This window comes from Dermacentor silvarum, chromosome 11 (genome assembly GCF_013339745.2).
Source record: "Dermacentor silvarum isolate Dsil-2018 chromosome 11, BIME_Dsil_1.4, whole genome shotgun sequence".
Taxonomy (NCBI): Eukaryota; Metazoa; Arthropoda; class Arachnida; order Ixodida; family Ixodidae; genus Dermacentor; species Dermacentor silvarum.
Window position 1 is genome coordinate 98,270,585 of NC_051164.1, and position 18,639 is coordinate 98,289,223.

Below are 18,639 nucleotides of genomic sequence, written 5' to 3' on the forward strand. Positions count from 1 at the left end.
TGACACTGGAGAGAAGGCAGTTGGCGTCCGCTCTTGAAAAAGGAATTGCAAGCATTGACTCTGGTTCTTCGAGTGCTTTCTTCGCTTCGGCATCAGCCAATTCGTTGCCTGTGTATACCACAGTGACTGGGAATCCACTGAAATGTGATGTGGTGGCCGTTTTCTTGCGCTAAAGTGTATAGCTCGGCAGTTTGAAGAGCCAACACTCTGTAAGCGCTTTCTTTCAACACCAGTCTAAGTAGTTGCAGAGCCGATTTTGCGTCACTGAAGACTGCCCATACTTGAGGAGGCTGTTGCAAAATATATTGAACGGCCTCTCTGATTGCCACTAGTTCCGTAGATGTTGTAGTCGTCTTGTTACACAGACGAAATCGTCGAATGACTTGATGCGCAGGCACGACGAAAGCCGCACCAGACCCATACGATGAGACCGATCCGTCTGTATACACATTCACCGAGGAGTCATATTCTTTCGACATATATTCAAGTGTTAAATGTCTGAGGCCGACGGTAGGTATTCGCGATTTTTTAGCGAGGCGCCAACAGGTATTTAAGGCGTAAATTTAACATCTAGACACGTGCAATATGTAGTACATCATGCATGTGCACGTTCCCAATGGTTCCCAACTGAAGAAAGTGCACACATAGGCAGCCGTAAGCAAACAAAAGAGGTGGACTTGCAGGTGAAATATTATTTCCTGCTTAATTAAGCAGATTTGTATAGCCGAAAGCAATGCACAATTTCACCATGGCCTACTGAGGTGCTGAAATGCTCTAGAAGAACATGCCACAATCATTAAATATAATTACAACAGCAGCGCGACAGCACACTCCGTGCTCTGTTCGCTACGACTAACCACGGCGGTGAGGACTTTTTGCCCCGAGCAAGTTGGCGACGACCGGTTTCACATTCGGTGAGCCACCTCCACTCCAGAAGCTTTAGTATATATTCCTGGTACCAGCGGCTGATGACCCAGCGCACCACAGTGTTAATGTGGTCAGTACCGCAGTACAACCACGGTCGAAACAATCTTTTGGGTAATGCCGTAATGCCCAGGAGCACACCCAGGAGCATGTTGCGATCCCCAATGCCCAGGAGCATACCCAGGAGCATGCTGCGATCCCCAATGCTGTAATGCCCAGGAGCATACCCAGGAGCATGCTGCGATCCCCAATGCCGTAATGCTCAGGAGCATACCCAGGAACATACTGCGATCCCCAATGCCGTAATGCCCAGGAGCATACCCAAGAGCTTGCTGCGATCCCCAATGCCATAATGCCCAGGAGCATACCCAGGGGCATGCTGCGATCCCCAATGCCGTAATGTCAGCTGCAGTCGCACATAACCTGTAGAAGTGTGCAGAAGAAAATTAGAGCCTTTCTTTCCATAAGCATCTCCTAAATTCATGTTAACCCATTACCGCATGGTGTATAATATACAGTAGCGCACCCAGGATCTCTGCCAGGGCAGCGTTGAATTTTTGTGTGTTTGTGGGGGGGGGGGGGGGGAGCAATCACTTGGCATAAGTAATATGGAATTTCTTTGCTTTAGTCAGAGGAATCCAACAGCAAATAAAATGCCTAATAATTATAATGACACCAAGGATGATGACGATGTTTATTTCTTCAGCGTTTTACTAAAAGCCTTGAAAGAGGTTGATAGGGCCAAGAAGCCAGTATGCAGAGCAGTGCACGTGGTCATCCATTGAAACTCTTACCCAAACAGCCGTGGCAGCAATGCGTGGTGGCAGTGTATGTGGAGGTCAGTTATGACTGATGGAAGGGGAGAACTCAGGAATGTCAGTAATAGCATGGTTAACTCGGCGTCAGGGGGGGGGGGGGGTTGACTCCCCTCCCCCCCAGGTCGGTGCGCAACTGATTATATATGATGTACGTATGACAACTCATCGAAACTTAATCAAATAAAAAAGGAAGTATGTATTATGTCTAGCAATGCAATACACAGCTCGTAATCTTGAAAATAAGTTGCGATTTTATTTTGAATAGTGTATGGTGCCTGCTCCTCACACCACGTGCAAAAAGTTCGTAAGCAGGCTATTTTGACAATTTTCAACTTCGAATCAGCACATCAAAAAATAACCGGGTGTTTTTTTCTTTCCTGTTTATCAGCCTACAGCACATAAAAAAGTAACAGGGTTTTCTTTTTTCCTGTTTATCAGCCTATTGTAATGTTAGGAATGAGACATTCAGGTTGCTCTCCGAGGCAAGCATAAATTACCGTAACATATATGATACAGCATTTCGTTATGGAATGCTTGAGAACAGATACTATTTGTTTCGAAGTGAGAGAACAAATTTGGCGGCAAAATATTATACTTTTACAGGCTATACTGTTTCTTAGCACCAACACTTATGAATTACGCAAGAAAATTAAAATTCTAGCACTGTTATGATAACCATCGTGTCGGGTTCGTTGTTTTCTAAACACTGATGAACACAATGGTCCCGAAAAAGAGACGAACAAAAAGGTATTGATCTGGCTTGAGAGCCACACAAAGCAAAGATGTTTACATAAAAGGAAGTGCTCTAAAGGTTCTCTCTTAGATACTGAGGCTACCAATTAATTAATCAAAAATGACGTCATCAAATTTTAAAGAAACTTGTAGAATATGGAATTGCGAGAAATCTTTTTTTACAGCAATGTTTTAAGTTCTTGCAATTCGAATGCCTTTCTATGTGGTTGTAATAATATACTGACAACTGCATGGCAGTAGCGCGCACCCAGGATCTCTGCCAGGGGGGGGGGTTGACAGTTTGCCGATACCATCTAAACAGCACTAATCTTGATTTCTTCACGGGAAACTGTCAAAAAAATGTGCTTTTTGCGAGTGTGCAGACGATTGCGCATCTTACATCTTAGTTGCAGTACTCAAATGCCTAAGGAAAGAAAAGGGGTTAAACAAAAGGGGGGGTTAAGTCGGCCTCAGGGGGGGTTACAACCCCCGAATCCCCCCCCGTCGGTGCGCCACTGCTGCATGGTGTATCTTATATGATAGGCAAAAGGTTTTGCTAATAAAAACGCAACCATGCATTTGAAAATTTAGGTTTGTTCGGCATATATCTGGTCTAGGCAAATGTCTAATTTCCTCAAAAGATAAAAATTCGTGCAGTAAACGGTTAAATGAGTTTTCTTTTGCTGAACGTGCCTTCTTCTTTCTATTCCAAGCGATATATTGTCGTGGGCAATCTCTACAACGAAGTGAGAGATTTTGCTTAACAAAAGATTTTGGACATAACTCCGTTATAAATGTGTTTGTGCTCAAATTTTATGCAATGAAATCAGGCATCATACTGTGGCGAGATTGAATGCTACGGCCTTTGTGGGTGTTTGCATAAAACAGACTTCTCCGAGTCATTTATGTGAATTAAATGATGTACTGTTTGCAGAAAACACCACTTAGCATATGTGCAAGCTCCTCTAGCATAGATCACAGAAAACAATACAACTACGAGGAATTCCTCAATGAATGACCCACAACACCTAAGCGTAAATAGAAAATAATATGATTTTATGTACAATACTCTGAAACAAAGCATTTACTATGACAGGGCAGGTAAGGTCCCAAGTTTTGAGTACTTTAGCAACAAGCTTGCCAACATAAGCAGGTCACTGTTCTGCAATAGATAAAGGCCAAATGCAACTAAATTTTGGACTGTGTAAGAAGCCTAGCTGAAAATAGGGGAGCCTCCATGCAAAATTTGACGTCTGAAATATGAGGGGAAGCATCAAGAAAAGCCCACAAGAAAAGCTGTTTTTGATACCGAAACTGAGAACCAAAAAAATAAATAAATAAACCAGCCATTACTACTCACTGGAAGTGATGCATCACCTAGAATGAGCGACTCCTTGACATGACCTTAGAAATAAGGTGGTACATCCTGTAAAATCTCAGCAGCAGTGTGCTGGGACTTGTGCCATAGCGAGGACCTCCAGGTGGAAGGGGCATCTGTTTAGGTGGTGCTCAAAAGCTGCTAATGAAAAACAATGTAATTGCCAGGCTTGCAGCATGGACAAGATTGCTTAAAGGGTATATAATACTCAAGCATAACAAATTTAACCAAGGTAAAATTTCATCATAGTTGGCCTTTGATAGGAAACAATGCAATTACAATAACAAGAATCAGGAAGACATGGTATATGCCTTGTCAGTTTGAGTTACTGTCATTACCGTTTTGCACTCCTCGAAGTGTACAGTATTACACACTAGATGTGGAATGCTTGTAAAGCTGCATGGAGCTGTCCTGTACTTTGATAAGAGCATTTTGAACTACCCCTACCCCTTACTGTGGATTCTGTGAAAGTGCATCACAAGGCAGTGTAAATTTAGTATAGCAGAGCAGCACAGCTGGCAGCATGGGCGTCTGCAGGATTCTGTCTGGAAGGGGGGGGGGGAGGCAAGTGCCCCTTTTCACCCCTCTGCCGACGTCCATGGCTGGCAGTGACACCGTGTGAAGCTGCTGCTGCTTGGTGCATGCCATAGCTAAAAAGCTAAGCTCTATTTAGTTTATAGATAACTTGCACATGACATCAACAGCGCAGCTGCCCACCGTGGTAGTTCATCAACATGGTGCCTAAGAGGTTGTCCGTGCAAGCAGTCTGTTAGCATATTCCACTAGCTACAAGTTACCACTCTTCATGCAGTTCCATTGTAGGACATTGGAGCCTCCTTTTTACAGCTTCCTATGCTTCCTTCTGCATTGGCTTTTGTCAGCATTTCCTTTAGGTTGTCTTAGTGAAGTTACTCTGTTTACTCTCCACTATGCTAATAGAGAACATTAAACTTGGTGCAGACATGCTGATCTAGTAATATGACCTAACAGTAAAAGATAACAGGAGCACCAGCGTCGGTGCTGAACTCTTTACGACACTGATGTCGTTATTCCATTGTAATACCATCTTTGAATGAAAAAACAAGCAAAGAAAGCTTGCTTTGAGCTTTGCTTAAAGGACCCCTAAAATGGTTTGGACAAAATTTGTAGACTCATAGGGTACGACTACACTAAAACACTCGTGCCACAATTTAAGTGAAGCATCTCATACTAAGAGAGTTACGGACGATTACAAATTACCCTCCCTCTCTAGCCATACTTTTTCTCAACTCGTTCACCAAGGGATTGGGACTAATCTACATTTTCACTCTACGTCATGATGCGACGTCATGTCATCTACTTCCGGTTGTCTTGAAACCAGTGCACAAAGCCTCTCCAACATATCTGCTAGCACCCTCACCGTCGATCCCCAGCGAGAGCTATCCAAGCAACGTACATTGCGACTGTTCTGTCGCAGTGCTGAGCGTGTCCAATATTTCGGGAACCGCAGGTGAGTTGGGCGTTTGGCGGATGGGCGGAGGCATAAACTAAAGCCCCTCCATACTACTATATCACTGTGATGAAGGGGCTTTAGCACAAACATGAGCGGCGTGCCTGGTGCAGCCACCTTTTACCACAAAGCTAATATTTAAATAGACAACTTGCTCATGATTACGCTCCTGCTCAAAATTTACACCAACAGCAAAGTAGAATACACTTGGTTACTGTAATATTAGCTCTGTGTTTGGTTGAGCTCTGTGCCACTGTATTGCACCGTGCAGGCCAATCAAATGTGCACCTCCGCTCATCCGGTAAAAAGCAAAGTTCGCTTGCGCTTCCGGTTACTGGAATACTGGACATGCTAAAACTTTCTATTGTGCCAGTGATCCTCCAGCGTGAAGGGACAGTCGTAAACACGTAGATGCTGGCACTCATCGGACACGGATAGCCGGACGCACCGCAGCAATTCCACTCGCATGCTGCCTTGCATAGGGACACGATGTCGCAGCTTGCCGTGTCGCCAATCGCTAGATTTGCAGCCGATAACGTAGCAAGGGCAATCCGTGGTGCTCGCAAAAAGAGAACACTGACCGCGCACCTCGCGTCAACACGTAGAATGAATGAATGAATGAACTTTTATTACCCTTTTGAAGAAAGGGGAGGTGCCGGAGGGGAGAGAGGGAGGCCTGCGTGCTCCAGTCTCAGCACCTTCTGCTGCCAGACATCCGCCTACCAGTCGTGGTAGGCCTCCGCTACCTCCTCAGCCCACCTCAGGACTCGATCCTGCGGGGTGGGATCGGAGCTGCGCAGGGCAGTCTCCCACAGCTCCTTGCTACTAATTAATGGTTTGAGGTTGCGGGGGGGATATTTGATTGGGCATTTCCACATTATATGGGAGAGATCTGCTGTCTGGACAGGGCAGAAGCGACACTTGGGTGTCGGGTATGTGTCGGGAAAGAATAAGTGCAAAGTGCGTGGGGTAAGAAACAACACGTAGAAAGTTGTAACACAAGCCGACGACACTTGCTGTGTGCCAAATGTGCACGAGTGTAGTGATAAATTGTCAGCGTGTATTCTCTTTCTGTCACTTTTTTTTAAAGAAACAAATTAACCAACATTCCAACTATTACAAACAACATTTGTTGACCATAATGTTGGAAAAGTTATAGATTACGGAACCTGGGTAGCCAATTAGATAGCTCCCCCAAGTGACGTGAATTGGGCTAACTACGTCAATTGTAAGGGGCCGGCTGAAAACTCCGGGGAGTGGCGCCGCTGTGATGTGTAGCAATTCACAACTTTAGAACCTTAAATTTAATCACGCTTTATGTGGAGCACTTAAATGCACCACTTATTGATCAGAAGGACAGACCCAAATGACTTAGTATGTTTGTCCATATAAGAATTTATTTAAGGACAATGCCACAACATGCTAACACCAGTGCTGCTGTGGCCAAATATGTCCTCATTCAACCCATTGAGCATTATAATACACACTCCTTTAATTCTTTTTCAAAATTAACTTGGAAGTGATTACATAAAATATTCATCCTCGATATAAAGTTAGATACATGCCAAACTGCATGGAGGCAGTTCTATTACATTTTTTTGTCCTTTGTCAGCTTGCATGAAATTTGATGCCAATTTTGTTACACCGGTGAGTCGTTCTAGACAACAGAAAGGACTTGTCAAGTATGTTTTGGACAGCTTGTGTTCACATGGAGATCCACAACATAGCATCAATATGATAACCTTATACACAATTTCACAACTTCGCCTTTGTGCTTAGACAAATAAAAGCACTTTTTACCAAAAAAAAAAAAAACAAAAAAAAAACAAGAGGAGACTGTAACTTTCTCCAGGTGCGTGTAGATGCTTAAAAAAAAAATGTGTTTCACTTTGGTAACATATGAGCTGGTGTTTGTAACAGAATGGTTTGTAAAAAATAATTTGAAAAGTGATAATTTCCTTGAGCAGTCGTCTGGTAAGAGAGGGGCATATATTTTGGGTACACGTCTAATGCTAGTAAATCTCTGCTATGCTAAGCCTCTATAATAAAGACAAGCTAACAGCAGCAGCTGATCACAAATATACGTCGTCCATAATCAAATCGTTCATATTCAAGAGGTCTCCACAGCCATCAGCTTTTACATCGGCAGGAGGCTGAGCCGAGTGCACAAACGGACACTAGCAGCCTCAACTAATCACAAGTACACGTTGCCCATAACTCAATCGTCTATATTCTAAAGGTGTCCGCAGTCATCCACTTTTACATTGGCAGTAGGCAGTGTGCTGGAATGGAAGCTAACAGCATCAACTAATCACAAGTACACATCGCCCGTAATCAATTCGTCCATATTTGAGAGATCTCCACAGTCCTCAGTTTTTATGTTGACAGGAAGCAACGTGCTGGAATGGCCACTTGGTGGAGAAAGCGTCGCCTTGCAGTCAATGGCCATCTCCACAGGCCTCCCCCCATTGTGCATAACACGCATGTGCAATGTAAGGTTAGGGGAGTGAGAAAATGCCCTCTTACAGATGGGGCAGTGGTACGCGTCCACTCCACATTCATGCAGCGGCATATGTCTGGTCAGAGATTCTTTCTGGCAAAACGCAGCCGGGCACTGCTCGCACATGTAGTACCTGTCACTTCTGTGGATGCGGCGATGGCGGACGAGCGTCGGCTTGACTGTGAACCGCTTGCCGCACACATCACACTCGTACGGTCTCTCCCCGGTGTGCCTCAGCATGTGATTATTAAGCGTATCACTGCGTGCAAACGTCGCCGAGCAGTAGATGCACCGGTGCGGCTGCTCTCCCGTGTGGGTACGCTCGTGCACGACAAGACTCCTCCGCCGCACGAACCGCTCCCCGCACGTGGAGCAGGCGTGTCGCTTCTCGCCGGTGTGCACGGGCAGATGGTTCACTAGCTGGGACTTTTGGGCAAACCTCCGGTCACACATGGGGCATGGGTGTGGCTTCTCGCCCGTGTGTGTGGCCTGGTGGCGATCGACACTTGTCTTCTGATTGAAATACCGCCCACACACGTTGCATTCATAAAATTTCTTTGCACCGGTGGCCTTGCCGCACTGCATCGCTGAGGTTGTAATGGTACCGTCAGGGATTCTGCAGGTTGAAAAAGTAATGTACAAACGTACCTAAGTAGTTGCAGCTATTTAAAAGGACGTTACAGACGACACAACAACGTTATAACTACTGTGCACTAAGTGGGTCTAGTGGGTCTGTCATCTGTAGGCGATATGAAAAGTGCACTCGTGAAAGCAGGGCACTTACTGTAATAGCTTAGCAGTACTCAATGAGGCAACATCTGCTGCATGCTTTCTTACTCCTATTGTTGTGTTTCAATGTTTGAGTAATTCGCAGTCAGCACCGGCATCAAAAAAGTAAGAAAGAAATTGCTACAGGATCCATCTCACGATGACGGTCTAGGGTTATGTGTTAGTATTGAATCAATATAGCGACACAATGTATTGCCACCGTCGAAACGAGGTATGCATAAGGTCAAGCGGGTCTGCCCTTTCGCACATCCACAAGAACACTCGGTGCCATCTAGCACTGTCGCCACAAAGCCTGCACATGGCCTCCGAAATGCATAGCACACCGGTGCGTGGGACCGCTGATAAACGAACCATGCGGCAACCGGAGTCGTGTCTTGTACTTCATTCTGAACATGCTGCGCCAACTAGTGGCACTGCCGCGAAGTCCACGTGTGGTCCCCGAAAGGAAAAGCAGGCACTGGCGCGCCGGTGGCTGCGATTGCTGAGAATTTTTCCCTCGTTTGCCGCGCACTCATTGGCACGCACTCGGTAACCCAAGTTGGTGAGAGGTTCATTGAAGAGCGGCACACACCTTTGTGGCGAAGCCGCCTAATGTGTTGGGTTGCTGTCCTTCAGTATTTCTAATGAGGCGCGCTCGATTCCACTCAGCATCGGAGAAACTTAAGGGATCTCCTTCACCATTGTAGAACAGCACATTCCCAGTGTGACATACCTAGTTACCCACGTCGGCATCAAAGAGTTTCTTCAAACAGCGGTACCTCCAGAGTCCCGTGTCAACAATGACCCATGCCAGCGTGAAGGAGGTTAATTGAAGAGCGGCACGTATTTACACATTGCCACACACTCAGAGACCCAAGTTGTTCTGATGGTTGGCTTCGAACCCTGTTATTTCAGCACAGCAGCCCGATGCGCTACCCATTCCACCATTGACTGCCCAGGGACCCGGGTAGGCAGAAAAACTGTTAGATACGAACATAGCTAGATACATAAATAGACAGAGAGAGGCATACATGCATAGATAGATAGCCCCCAAAAAATGCAGGAAATGCCCTAAGAACAAAGGAAAAAGAAACAAGGAAGTCGCCTGGACTTACTCCTTGGTGCCCCTATTACCTGTGTGCAATAACTTTAATCCTTTGTTATGTGAAGAAACACAAACAGGCTTATCAGATGATCAACCTGGGAAGTCCTATTAATTAGGCTGCAAAAATACAAATATGTGCCATGTTTGTTGCATTTGCCCTCCTCACTCGCCGCATGACATTTATTTTTGTTTATGTATTTATTATACCCTTGATGTATATTTGTACATTGCAATGGACAAATTTACATTGCTTCTTCCCTCTGCAATTATTGCAGAGGGGTGAAGCAAAGGTACAATGTAAATATAGAGGCAAATAACACAAACTTGAGTACAGATAGAAAAATAAAATACAAACAGGCAATAAACATTACAGGAAAAGGGAAAAGGCAAACACGTGGAAGTTAATGATTAATAGAAAAAGAAAGTACATAAAACTGTTAATACATAGTTAGGCAAATTTTTCTACACGTGTATATTTATCACCTTTATTAGTGTATATACTTGTCGTTCAGTAGCAATGTTTATTATAACCTTTTGTATAACTTGTTCATTTATTTCAATATGTTCCCCTTTTGCCCCTCCTGCTTGGTCTTCGGGCTGCAGTATGTAATAAATAAATAAATAAAATAAAAAGAATTGCTCCAGAAATGGTAGATAAGTAGCACAATACAGTACATGACAAAATATTGCAAGCATAAGCAAAACATGGCAAGAATGGCATGAAAAATGGTAAGAATGGTAAAAATGGTAAGCAAAACAAAGTATAACAAATTACATGGCATAACTTATAATATTACTATGAAGTTACCACAACACGAAAGAGACATTCTGCATGGAGCAGACGACAAAGAAGATGGGTCTGTCTGGCGAGAGGGCTGTCCACCATCGTGGCTACTGTGCCATCATCAGCCTATATTTATGTCCACTGCAGGACGAAGGCCTCTCCCTATGATCTCCAATCACCCCTCTCTTGCGTTAGCCGATTCCAGCTTGCGCCTGCAAATTTCCTAACTTCATCACCCCCACTTAGTTTTCTGCCGTCCTCGACTGCGCTACCCTTCTCTTGGTATCCATTCTGTAACTCTAATGGTCCACCGGTGATCCATCCTACGCATTACATGGCCTGCCCAGCTCCATTTTTTTCCGGTTAATGTCAACTAGAATATCGGTTATCCCCGTTCTGCAATCCACATCGCTCTCTTCCTGTCTCTTAACGTTAGGCCTAACATTTTCCGTTCTATCGCTCTTTGTATGGTCCTTAACTTGTTCTCAAGCTTCTTTGTTAACCTTCAAGTTTCTGCCCCATATCATATGTTAGTACCGGTAGAATGCAATGATTGTACACTTTTCTTTTTAACGAGAGTGGTAAGCTCCCAGTCAGGATTTGGCAATGTCTGCCGTGTGCATTCCAATCCAATTTTATTTTTCTGTAAATTTCTTTCTCATGATCAGGGTCCCCTGTGAGTAATTGACCTAGACAAACATACTCCTTTACAGACTCCAGAGGCTGACCTGTGATCCTGAATTCTTGTTCTCTTGTCAGGCTATTTAACATTATCTTTGTCTTCTGCATGTTAATCTCCAACCCCACTCTAACACTTTCTCGGTTAAGGTCCTCAATCATTAGCTGTAATTCGTCCCCATTGTTGCTGAATAGGACAATGTCATCTGCAAACCAAAGGTTGTTGAGATATACGCCGTTGATCCTCACTCCTAAGCTTTCCCGGTCTAAGAGCTTGAATACTTCTTCTAAGCATGCAGTGAATAGCATTGGAGAGATTGTGTCTCCTTGTCTGAGCCCTTTCTTAATTGATAGGTATCTTTCTACTTTTCTTGTGGAGAACCAAGGTTGCTTTGTAATCTTTGTAGATATTTTTCAAGATATTCACGTATGCCTCCTGTACTCCTTGATTAAGCAATGCTTCTATGACTGCTGGTATCTCTACTGAATCAAATGCTTTTTCATAATCCACGAAAGCCATATAGAGAGGTTGATTGTACTCAGCAGATTTCTCTATTACCTCATTGATGACATGGATATGATCCATCGTACAATATCCCTTCTTGAAGCCAGCCTGTTCTCTTGGTTGGTTGAAGTCAAGTGTTGCCTGATTCTATTCGAAATTATCTTGGTGAATATTTTATACAATACTGAAAGCAAGCTAATGGGTCTATAATTCTTGAATTCTTTAACATCTCCCTTCTTATGGATGAGTATAATGTTGGCGTTCTTCCAGCTTTCTGGTACACTTGAAGTCGTGAGGCATTGCCTATAAAGGGCCGCAAGCTTTTCAAGCATGATATCTCCTCCATCTTTGATTAAATCAACTGTTATTGCACCTTCTCCGGCAGCTTTCCCCTGGTCATGTCTTTCAAAGCCCTCCTAACTTCATCGCTAGTTATAGAAGGAGCCTCTGTATCCTGTTCATCACTACTTCAAATGAAAGTAGCTTGGCTGCTCTGGGCACTGTACAGGTCAGTATAGAATTCTTCCGCTGCTTTTACTATGTCATCGAAATTGTTGAAGATATTAACCTGCTTATCTTTCAGTGCATACATTTTGCCTTGTCCTATGTCAAGTTTTCTTCTCACTGATTTCATGCTGCGTCCATATTTTACTGCTTCCTCAATCTTTTCCACGTTTTAATTTCGGATACCCCTTACTTTCTTCTTGTTGATCAGTTTTGACAGTTCAGCGAATTCTATCTGATCTCTTGAGTTGGACACTTTCATGTTTTGTCGTTTCTTTATTAGCTCCTTTGTTTCTTGGGAGAGCTTACCTACTGGTTGCCTTGGTGCCTTACCTCCCACTTCAATTGCTGCTTCTGAGATCAACCTATTTACGGTTTCATTCATTACCTCTATGTTGTCTTCATCTTCCTGTTCTAAAACTGCATATTTGTTTGCAAGCACCAGCCTGAATTGGTCTGCTTTTACCTTCACTGCGTCTAGGTTGGCCTGTTTATTCTTGACTAATTTTATTCTTTTTCTCTTCAAATTGAGAGAAATCCTAGACCTCACTAACCTATGGTCGCTGCACTTTATCCTGCCTAACAATTCTACATCCTGTACTATGCTGGGATCGGCAGAGAGTATGAAATCTATTTCATTCCTTGTTTTTCCATTAGGGCTTTTCCAGGTCCACTACCTTTTGCTGAGCTTCTTAAAGAAGATATAATTCGTTATTCGGAGCCTATTCCTTTCCGCGAATTCTATACCAACATCTCTCCTCGAGTGTTCCTACAATCGATGCCGCAGTTGCCAATTTCTTGTTCACCAGCCTGGTTTCCCCCAACTTTCGCATTGAAGTCGCCCATTACTACAGTATACTGAGTTTGCACTTTCCTCATTGCTAATTCAACATCTTTATAAAACTGTTCTATTTCTTCATCATCGTTACTGGAGGTTGGGGCGTAGGCTTGTACTACCTTCATTCTATACCTCCTATTAAGCTTTATTACGACGACTGCTACCCTCATGCCTAAAAAAACTATGCATACGGTGAAGTCATTCACTTGTGTACCTGCCAGAAACTTGGGCAGCTGAGGTACTTTCTCGAATTAATAGCAAGCTGTAATTATGGCTCGAATTAATAGCAAGCTTTTTTATGTCTCCAATCAAAAACAGAATGAAATCAGGAGTACACTAAATCTGCCCAGGAATTGAACCAGTGTCCTTTTTCAGCTTAGCATCCTGTAAATAAGCAAGAATTCAACTGTGGACACATTTTGTTAAAACAAAAAAATGATGCGTATAAAGAAACTCAGCATTCCCAAGATGCTTGCATTGACATGAGTGAACTGTGTGTCCATAGCGATTTCAAGCACAAGCTGGGGCAGTGTTCTCAAGTAATAACTTTTGGAGATAAGGTCACCTTCGCAATATATTGCACAGCTCAGTACCAGACACATTGAAGTATATGACTAACAGCATCCCTAGCACTGTGCTAAGCTCACCATTTTTGTAGAATGACAAGAACACTGTCAGCCATATGGTTTGAAGTGATTAGCACAGAGTCATGCAAAACCTCATGCACCACTTGGAATACAACCTTACACACAGGAATCAACATCAATTTGCTATACTGCACGCATGAACAAACATTCCCTTCGATCATTTTTTTAATAGACTCAAGTAACTCACCCTAGGTCATTGTCTTTGATGGCTGCGTCTACTGATGTTTCAGTGCTGTCTGTCAATGTGGTTACGGAGACGATCTCCGGCAGCAGGACGGCTGTCTGAAATAATTCTTTTCCATCCATGCCTAAATGGCCCTACAAAACGATGAGCACATTTTTTTTTTTCTTTCACAACAGTGAGACTGCAATTTGTGAGAATGAGTTAGCCTTACCTCCCCATAGCACTAAAGCTTTCAAGTTACCATTTGAGGTTTACTTTTGATTAGAATTGTTCTCCCCTTTTTGCATGTCTTTCTTTACTGACATTGGTACAGTACATTTCTTGCAGGAAGAGCGTGCATCAAGGCACAAAACTGATGTTCCCAACAAGAAAGCAGCAGGCACAGTGTGTTGAAGAATAGAAATGCGCAAAATAATGATGGCTGTTACTGTTCTGCAGTGAAAGTAAACCCAAAAAATTTGCACATTTTTCAATGGTACACGTTGACACAAAAACATGAAGCTTGTTACTACACGTACCTATACTCCAATGCAATGGACAGCACCTTTTTATTTCACATAAATAAAAAGAAACAAGAAACTTTTCCTATTATAAATGGCAACATCATGCAAAGTGCGATACATACAGGCATACCTCTGACTTCTGACTCATTGATGAGGCTTGACGTGCCCCCCACCACCCCCGCCCCCTTTTTTAAAGGCACACTAATTGAATCAGTTTACGTTGGTAAAATATTCTTGAACTGCACTTTCATGCTAATAGGTTAATTTTTAGAATAGAAAGTGACGGTCAGAGTTTCATTATTGAATTTTGTGCCAAAACCCCAGGGCCAGTACGTCAGTCTGTCGTCGTTGATTGTAAAGTAGTTTTATTGGCACTTCGGCCTTTGTGGCTGATTAAAAGTTTGTGATGCTTGCTACTAAGTTCCGCCCTGGCTGTTTAAGAACACAATGTTGTCCATTTTAACTCATAAAAGCAGACAGTGTCAAAATCCATGATGTCACAGCGAGCTGGTGCAGGGATTTCTAAAGCCCCTTTATTCTAGAAAGTAGCGACACTCTTGGATTTTTGCCACCGCAGCCTCACTTGCGCCACTGTCCTCCTCTCTGTCGCCACGGCCGCGCTTCCCGCATGCTGATTGGCTGCTGCGCACGAAATCACCCTAACAGCTTGCCCTTATGTCAAAGAGATTTGATGAAACTTGTTTTAGCCATTTTTTACTTTTTTCCAGCCGCCATTCGCTGGCCATGTGTAGATCGCGATGCCACAGCGCATGTGCGTTTTGCAAGTTAGGTGTTTTGCAAGTTCTTTTGCCCGAAGAATACCTGGCTGCTGTGCTTTTCAATGCAGCAGCAGGCAGGAAAAAGGGTGTCGTGCGGCGAAAACAATGGCTGCACATCGGAAGAAAAGACATCGCATCTTCGAAACACGGCGTTCTTTGCGAGGCAATTACTATAGTTCTAATACTTGTGGGCAAAGTTGCACAAAGATTTTATAATTTTTGCAAGCCAGACTCTTCTTTAAATTCATCACATTGCAGCACTGCACTACACATTTAGTGCACGTAAAACATCTCGCTAACTTTTTTTTCTAGCTGTTTGCGTCATGGTACAGCGTTTTCTCTTTTCGCATTCACATTATCTTTCGGCCAGATATCGTTTACAATGTTGTGCCTGCGACTGAGCGTTTGCCTAAATAATTATGTGCGTCGTTTTCCATGATAAATTTTGTGTATAGCACTTGGGAAGCCATCGAAGCGCGATACTTTGTGCTGTTTGTATGTTTACATATGTACCCCCCCCCCCCCCCCCTGTGCGGCAAATAATAATTTTTTTCGTTGAAGCACTTTTTTCAACGGTGCAAGGCATGAATTTCACTATGATGAAAACCATGTTTTGTTGTCTTGTTTAGTCGATTTTAGAACTGGTTAGTCATAAATAAATGTTATATTTTGTGTGTGTGTTTCTAGCGAATACTTTTGAGTTATTGCTTGAATTTTTTTTTTAAGAATAAATATCTCCACAAAAATTTTTTAGTCGGCTCTGTTAACCAATGCAGTGAGCTTTCATGCATAGTGTTAGTTCACTGGGCACAGTACACAGCGCACATACATAGTGCAAGTTAAATTTCGTGTTCATTACAATCGTACTGGCATACCCTTGAAAAGCTGCATTAATCCTCATAAAATTATGTTCATCAATAAAAAAGAGAGAACTTTCAGGTCACAATAATACCACTCTCATGTTTATTGTCGAAGGGCATGTGTTTTTTTTTCTCCTTGCGAATCGCCAGCCAGTTGCGAACGCTTAATCACACCTACTAATCTCTGAACCATTTTTTCTTTCATTAATTGGTACTCGCATCCCTAGAAACCCTATAGTTCCATACAGTTAAGTGTCTGAAATTATGAAACACCAGCGGCAAATGGCTTGAAGAAAGAAATAAGAAATTGCGCATAAGAAATAGTTTCTTGTCAAACCAACTGATGTTAAGTTCTTATGTATGAATTAGAGAATGTGGCCCGATTTTTCGAATGCATGCTGCAAGTGCCCACCCTTCAGTTTGTAATGCACATGTGCGAGAACTGTGTAAGCACATGCACAAGAACGGGCATCATCTCAATAGATACTGATACTCATTATCTCGTAGGTTAATAGAAGGTGCACTCACACATTTATTTTCACCTGCATTGCGCATAAGAAAGGTCTCATGAATTTCACGTGCTCTTTTGTCACTGTATTTGGCCACAACTTGGTAATTGTGAAACTAGGGGTGCACTTGCACTTGGAACAATGACTTGCCAGTTGGCCGCCTGCAGGCTCATGCATCAGATTGGCATGTTCTCTTAGGCGGTCGTTAAAACATCACCCATGTAGCAGCGACCACACAACAACGAAATGCGGTATACAACTCCCGTGGTGCAGTCCACATACTTTGTTGAATGCTTCTTCTTACAGCCCGGCCCGGTAGTGCAATCTGAATTGATGCGCTAGGGGACCCTAGCTAATTCCGTGCTGTAAGCACAAGCTTCACACCCACTTTCTCAATAATTTTTTTTTTTAGGCAATGCGACACCTTGCAAACATAAGGTATAGCAGAAATATTTGCCTTGGTTCATCCTCAAACGTGGCTTGTCTTGCCAAATACAGTCCAAATACAGGCCAAATACAGTGACAAAAGAGCATGTGAAATTCATGAGACTTTTCTTATTCATGATGCAGGTAACAAATGTGAGAGTGTGCCTTCTATTAACTTATTAGACAATGAGTATCAGTATCTCTTGAGATGATGCCGGTTCTTGCACATGTGCCTAGGCAGTTATTTCACGCCCTACTCCCTCCCATTCCGATTGTACTTATATTCCTGCCATCTGAGCACTAAACTTGGTTGTCGCATTCTTCCTTCCTACGGTTCGCACACCTAAAAAAGGTTTTTTTTTTTTTTTTTTTTTTTTTTTTCCATCTTTTAAGCAATGTTTCATCAACCGGCCCAAGCACCTGCCATTTGAATGCATATGGCATGCACAGTTGTACTACTGTATATATGTAGAATGTGGAGAGCATTATTCTCGCCTCAAGAATTATGCTGGCCAGAGGGCACCGCGAACGCGCAACAGTTTCTACAAGATATAATTCCTCACTCGTAAGTGTATGCGATCTTGCGTTGCCGTCAGTACGGAAAGCTTAGCTGTCCGGTGCCTATAATAAAGCACCTAAAGTTGTTACTGCAGTGCTGGTTCACAAGCAGTAGCTATGGGTGGTAGTCATAAGGATGTTTTGCTTAGATGAATTTTGATCGCCTCCGAAGTGCTAGCTCATATGCAGCAGTACGAGTGGTAGTCATAAGGATGTTTTGCTTACATCAATTTTTATTATGCTTCCACAGTGATAGCTCATAAGCAGTAGCTATGGGTGGTAGTCATAAGGATGTTTTGCTTTAAATTGAGCATTTCGATTATGCGCACAGGTGTTAAGAGGTTGAAAAAAAGTTATGAGCGGTAATTTTTTGTTTGTTTTAATTTGAGAGAAAACTGGAATCAAGCTGTTCTTCTTCAACGATGAACACAACACAAAAAGAGCTTCGCACTTACGTGCTTTAGGAGTGCCTTTTCCTTGAACTCCCTGGAAATTTTCAAATAAACTCTAGTACCACTTGAAGAACCCCTGGGCACTTCTGAACGCTCGACTGGAAGCACTACTCGCTCGACTGAGTGCTCAACGAAGTAATTCCCTCTGCACCAACCGTACGACGTCACTTTTTCAACATAAGACTGCCCAAACGTGGCAAGACCGACGATTCCCCGACGTGGTAGGACCGTTTAACATCACATGTGCTCGCGCGTGGTTTCGATTTGAAACGCTGATGACACTTGCTCGGATATATTTTAGGTTACGCCGTGCCGCGCATGTCGACGTCCCATTTCGAAATCGTCGTACAAGTGTCGTTAATTGTAACATCACGTTCCCTCCCTGATAGTGAGATGATAGAATAAAGGTGAGATTATATTTGGATCATCAAAAAAAGTGATGCGTTTATTTAGGAATAGCCAGCAGCCCACCAGCCCATAGAATAAAGACCAGCCCAGCGATGGATGGATGGATGAGGCTGAACCCTTTAAATCGGGCGGTGGCATACGCCACCTAGCCGTGACTATTAACATATTTTGTATTTGGTGGTGGGTGAAATTTCACCCCTGTCTTGATTTTAGCCACCAATCAGATAACCTCCGCTTTGTTATTTCTACCCGCTTAAAGCCTATTTTGCCTTCACTGTCCCTAAACCCCA

The 18,639-nt window shown here is 43.2% G+C and overlaps 1 protein-coding gene across 2 annotated transcripts in view; it reads right to left on the minus strand.

The window, feature by feature from the left end:
- Positions 1-7,311: 7,311 nt before the first annotated feature.
- The window catches only part of LOC119433826 (zinc finger protein 431-like), a 32,712-nt gene continuing 21,384 nt past the window's right edge, over positions 7,312-18,639 (minus strand). The window contains exons 1-3 of one of the 2 annotated variants that reach the window (XM_037701086.2): positions 17,945-18,373; positions 13,858-13,988; positions 7,312-8,457 (exon numbers count right to left, since the gene is read on the minus strand). In XM_037701086.2, coding sequence (XP_037557014.1) covers positions 7,653-8,457; positions 13,858-13,976 — 924 coding nt within the window. In that variant the 5' untranslated portion in view covers positions 13,977-13,988; positions 17,945-18,373 and the 3' untranslated portion in view covers positions 7,312-7,652. Of the gene's footprint in view, positions 8,458-13,857; positions 13,989-17,944; positions 18,374-18,639 lie in introns of those variants that run through there. The other variant, XM_049658641.1, reaches the window with a different exon arrangement.